General features: G+C 33.6%; 1 protein-coding gene across 1 annotated transcript in view; it reads right to left on the bottom strand.

Annotated features, from left to right (window-relative positions):
• Positions 1 to 2660: 2660 nt before the first annotated feature.
• LOC145690850 (receptor-type tyrosine-protein phosphatase kappa-like) overlaps positions 2661 to 6249 on the bottom strand; it is a 132314-nt gene continuing 128725 nt past the window's right edge. The window contains exon 18 of the mRNA XM_081766212.1: positions 2661 to 2909. Within this exon, the coding sequence (XP_081622338.1) occupies positions 2835 to 2909 (75 nt within the window). The 3' untranslated portion in view covers positions 2661 to 2834. The remainder of the gene's footprint in view (positions 2910 to 6249) is intronic.

The raw sequence follows: 6249 nt of genomic DNA, 5'->3' as shown, positions 1-6249 counted from the left end.
AAAGGTAATCTCGAAGTGTATACATGAAGCAACTTGGTCTTTATGCTGACTAGTAGACATAGTATCTACTACAATGTCACAGATAATAAAGATTTTAGTGATGGTATCCGATGCTGTGGTAATCTTGTCTTGATTTTGGTATACACCTGAAGAAGGTTTAGTTCACGAAAGATATCCAAAAGTTCTTGGAAGGCGGAGCTATTGTGAACAGAAGATGTATCTTGAAGTGGCGAGGTAGAGTTTGACGGCTGTGATGAAAACCGGATTTTCCGCGCATACGTGGTAGTATTACCCTGAGGAGATGATCTGATGGATGAACTGGGAGCAGTAACAGAGTCTGAATAAAGTGGTGGAAAATCTTTGCTTCTAGGTAGTCGACATTGTGTGCTACTTCGACATAATATTTTATGGATAGTTGGGCATCCTTTGAAGTTCGCAGGATGACTCCCACCGCAGTTTGGACATTTCACAGAAGAATCTCGAATTTTGCTAGAACATTCAAAGGAAGCATGAGGGACAGAGCATTTAAGGCGTCGTGATTGAGCATGGCAAGACGATTCCGTATGGCCAAGTCGTTGACATTTGTAGCATTGAACATAAGGTTTAGCCCGAAACAGCTCAATCTTGATTTTGTATAATTCTAAATATTGTAAGGAGGTAATATTGATTTCTTCCTTAGTCTTCCTTAATGTCACCAGAAATAGTGGGATTGGAACTCCATCTTTGTCCCTCATTTGCTGTACAGTAAGAAATGGATAACCGCGGTCGAGGAGATCCTTTTTTATATTTTCCAATAGGGTATCAATTGGTGAGCATGCATATATAGTGACTATTCAGGGGTAGAGCTATAAATGGGGGCTTGTGATTGGCTGAGGGAAGTGCTGGCTTCCGATAGGCTGTTAATGTGGCTACGAGAAATGGCTTTGTTGAATGTTTGTTTTTGTTTCTGAAAAGGGTAGACCAGATAGGGCTGAGTGGAAACGCATTGTCTCTATTGAGACTGTTCTTTTCCAGTGAGATAGTTATGGCTTCCCCTTTTGTTCTGTTCCAAAAATTGCTGCATTTTTCTAATATGGTGGCATTTGTAAAACCAATTCTGTGTCCAAGTTCTCGCCCAGCGTTTCCCAACCTTTTTCAACTTGCTGCACACGTATAGATATTATTTGTTAATATAAAACCCAGTGGTATTTTTTCTGTGATTATTGATCTCCTTCTCACAGAGAAGAAAGCTCGAACACTGTTTTTTCCCCATGTTAAATCATTATGCTTATTTTTCATTCTAATTTAAAAATAGAAAACAATTGCAATGAAATATTGGACTCAAGTTTTTAAAAATACGCTTTCCTTTTAAAGACCGTATCCAATCTTTTACTAAGAAGGAAGATCACGAAATAACGAATGAACAAACACATCTCTTTGAAAACACAAATGTGGGTAATTTGTCGAAAGGATTGAATAATATTTTAACTTTTCAAGTTGCAAAATAGTTTGCCACAATAAAGAAGCAATAATTTTCATAACAATGACAACAAATCCTGTTTTCAACATTAGAAATGTACAGAACAATAACACGGTATTATTGTAGATTCATAGTAGAGGTTCATAGTAATATGAAATACAAATATACATTTTTCCCTACGTTTTACAATTTGATTGCTATAAAATTAATAACTTTGTTTCGATTCCTCGCGGCACACCAGCGGCTCATTCACGGCACACCGGTTGGGAAACGCTGCTCTAGGCTATGCTCTGCTAGTTCTGACTTTTCGGGTCGCTGATGTCTTATATAGCTGCTGTGTTCTTTGTATCGTTGTTCTATTGTACATCCAATCTGTCCTATGTATGCTCTGCCACATCCACATGATACATAGTATACACCAGGAATGTGCAGGTGAAGGTCGTCTTTCACTAGTTTGAGTAATGATCTGAGGTTGGCAGGAGGTTTATGAATAACTCTTGGCAAGAATTCTGCTGAGTTTTCCAGAGGTGCGGCCGGTAAAAAACAATACGGTAGTAGAGAAATAATCCTCACTATTTACTTTATTGATCACTTTGTGTTGGAAGTGATGAGAATTTTTTAATGACTATGTTGATATCCGTAAGACTGTGGCTATTCTCTTATAGCGTCAGACGAAGATGATTTAATTCCACTCGTAAACTTTCCTGGTCACTTACGAAGACTGTTCTGTGGGTCAGGGTGTTCAGCAATAGCAATTTAACATCTAAAATGGTTTGGAATGTCCAATTGCTGTAAACTACCTTATTATCTTTATGTCATTGAAAACCACCCAAATGATTGAATGTTGTACCTAGTTAAGCACTTTCTCAAAAGAATACTTTTTGAAAACGGTAAAATGTTCAGTAGCTTATAACTTTGTTCCTATTCATTCAAGTTGCCACATATCGTGATCCTAGTATTCGACATTAAGGTATTGCGAGTACACAGCCTTTTCCTTCTCACTTGCGTTACTACTGTTATAGAGACCTACAAAGTTTGAACGTTTATGTACCTGGATGTCTGTGATATCATTTAAAACGACAGATTTTTTATCGATTTATTAAATGTTGAAGCAACTGTATTAAATAATTTTAAATTCTGAAGAAAAATGGGACACATTGAAACAAAAAAACAAAGAAATGTATTAATAACCAAATTAGTAATTAACACATTTATTTCAGAAAAAAACAAAGAACTGTATTAACAACCAAATTAATAATTAACGCAATTTACTTCAGAAAATGAAATATATTAACTTTTACAATAAAACAAAATCTGTTAATGATAATACTGCTGTTTTCCTTAAAGGAACACAACCTTTCTCCATTTTTAGTATTTACTGGAAGTTGGCATACGTTTGGAAACGTTCCAGATAAGTTGCGGCACAATCGTGACAAAACTCGTATTGTTTCTGTAAAAAGGAAAACAAGTTTAGTAAGGATGTGTATTGAAAACTTTAAGTAATAATATAGACCACAATTTTTCATTTTCTAATTCACGTCTGAAGAAAACTACAATAATTTTCATTTAGTTATTTGATAAACGCACCAAAACTTCCTTCCATCAGGAAAGCTTATTCATTAATCATGAGTAAATTCATGCTATATTCTAACAATATTTATTTTCTGATCTTCACTATAATATAGGGGAACTATAATACAATTTAAAATATAATACTACTTTACAAAATAATAAACTCTATATGGTAGGTTACAACTTGTATACACGTGTTAAGTAAAAGTTAACCAATGACTCAGTACTCGTGTGCTAGCCTCTGGTTTGATCTTGGCTTATGGTTCAAAAGGTCAGTTTGGTGAGTTTCCTTGTTTCCTTAAACATAACCATTCTGTAAGTTACAATGGTCTACAAAGTGAAAGATTTTTCTCTGATAAAATCTTTATGGTCGATTTGTATAGGATAAGGAGCTCTGAACTCACTTAAAACAATTTATCTCTATCACGTAAGATTCTCCCCTGTTAGTTAGAAAAAATATTTTACAGCTATAGCATTTACACTAAATAAATTAAATGCTGAAAAGACGTTCAACTCAAAAGCAACTGAACTAAATAAATTAACAAATGTTTAACATGCCTGAAAGATATAAGCTGGTTATTTCTTTGCGTATTTTGCATCAAAAATGACCGTTTTTAATGTCCAACAGTGATCTGCAAAGATACTTTGACTCAATTGTCCTTGGTATGTTTCACTAATGATTGAAAGATCCTGATCGAAGCGTTTACGGTGTTTGTGACTTATTACCCCAGGTTTATCAGAAAGAGATTAAGAAATTTAAATGAGAATGAAGGAATTTGAGCTTGAGAGAAATATTAGATCCTAAATATTCATAGGCTTGTATCAACTGCTTTATTAGATTCCTATAGTTGCTAGGCTGTTTATTGCTTTATTCAAAAAATCTTGAATGAAACACATCAACGTTTGTCTAAATTGTGAAATATATCTTGAAATTGTGGATCTTCTATTGTAAAGACTGACACACTAAACAAATTGTAAAGACTCACACACATTCGTATAACTATAAAACTATACGTGATACTAAAATTTTGTAATAACACTGAATTAAACTGCCATTGGATAAAAAGCAACTTCTCTTGCTTCTTTCATTGTAATTGTTACAACCGTGATATATTATTCCCCTGATTTATTGTGAAGGGTACACCATTAGTTTGGTAATGATTGTACCAAGTAGTTTCCGTCTAAAAAATAAAGATGGTTTAAAGTTCAACAAACAGTTACAATAATCGGCCAAGATTTCACAAGACGATAACTTAGGAATGCTAATATTCTATTAATTACTATTGTAGAGAAGCTAAAACCTCTTAAAAGTTATACTTACCATCATTTGTGAATTTATCAAATGATACATTTTTTGATCTTCAATGATAAAACTACAAATTATTTATTTGACGTAATCATGTACCGGTATCTCGTGAGCGGGCTAACATAATTTGGCAACTATCTTGTTTCATTTAATCTACAGAGCATGGGCTACGAACGTTAAAGTAAAGATTTGATTTTAATTTTTCCAAAGGTTCATCATGGAACATGTGATCTGCTACTCACAGAGTCCCTAAATCTGACCTAGAGTTAAATTTATTTCAGTGCAAATAGCAGGCTCAAAACATAATGGAGAAGAAAGATACCTTCTCCTAAAATTGGATTGCCTCCACAAAACTTTGATTACAAAATTTGTCATTGAAATCAATTTATTGGAAACTACCTGGGTCATTTTGTGAAATCCTTTAGAATAGTTACCAGTTTATTACAAAGTATTACACACAGAGCCTGTTTTAACATGTTTGAGAGAAATTACTTTCCTAGATACACAACAAGGGCGTTTATGCAGACGTATCTCTTGACTTTAATGTTGATTCTCATATGTAAAGACAAACAGTATTCGAAATCTATGTGCGACTTCTACACAAAATGTTCAAACGCTTGTGAATGTTTACCAGACTTTATTTCTGTGTAACTTAAAATGTATATATCACTTACAGTTATTTATGACGAAAATCGTTCATGAGAACTATTTTCACAGACCACTATAACTGCAATAATGAATTTCGCTCAGGTAAGACGAAGGCGTTTAATGTTGCATGAAAAACATTACTTCTCTTACTAGTCGAGAGAAATCAGTGGAAATTTCTTTTCTGGATAAGGCTCTTATCAGCGCAAACTAAGTTTCTCATGACAAGATTGAAAAATGTATAGCGTAGTAGTCCGCAACGGCATTGGTAAAGTATAATAATTAGTTTAAAATCTTAGAACTATATTCTTTTGTTTTTTTTTTAAAAAAAAAGTCAATTATTTTATACGATAAATAAAAATAAGTGGACGTTAAGAAGTGTATCAAAAGAATTTAGCAATTTTTTCAAAGAGCCCCTAAACAATATATTGCTCTAAATATCGTGTTCATCATAATTATTACTCCTTAGGTTTACTCGATTTGTAATACAATATAATATACAGTGTCTCAATAAAGAAGTCGGACGCATACCTACTTACACATTCTAAGAGAGAATAAATATTTCAAGAGTATGCTTAAGAGAAAAATAAATATATTTTAGTTACTCTATAGTATTTACTTATAGAAAATAGAAACAGCAATAACAAAACTCACTTTCAGGACTAAAAAAATACAAAAAAATGTGAAAATATAGCTAAAATCCATGTCAGAAAAGAACTCGGACAGGTGGCAGCATTCTCTTTCTTTCTGGGCTTAATAGAGGAATTTCCAAGAGTTTGTCTACTTGACAGTTTTAGGTGTTCAAGTGAATCGAGTGGAAGCCGTACTGTTTGTATGTAGGTGAAACTGTGTGTTTAAAAGTTAAAATAGTAAGGCAACGTGGGCAAACTTCTTTAGAAATAAGAGAACTTATTTTAAAGTATTATAAAGAGGGAAAATCAGTTCGTGATATTGGGGAAATAGTAAATAGGTCACATTCCACAGTTCATGACATTATCAGACGTTTTAAATCAACAAAAGCTGTGGAAAACAAACCAAAAAGTGGTGGACCTAGAGTGTTTTCAAAATCAGACGAGCGATGGATTGTACTACAGGTTAGTAAAAACCCCAAGATAAGTGCTCCTAAACTTCATCAGTATTGAGTATCAGAACATCTGAATAAAAGTGTCCATCCCGAAACGATAAAATTGGTTTTAAGAAGAAGCAATTTACATGGAAGAGTAGCCCGTAAAAAATCCTTCGTGAACAAGTGCAATAGAAAAAAGAG

This window comes from Thermobia domestica, chromosome 7 (genome assembly GCF_964235325.1).
Source record: "Thermobia domestica chromosome 7, izTheDome1.hap1.1, whole genome shotgun sequence".
Lineage (NCBI taxonomy): Eukaryota > Metazoa > Arthropoda > Insecta > Zygentoma > Lepismatidae > Thermobia > Thermobia domestica.
The sequence above is the reverse complement of the archived record's forward strand: the minus strand, read 5'-3'. Positions and strand labels throughout refer to the sequence as shown.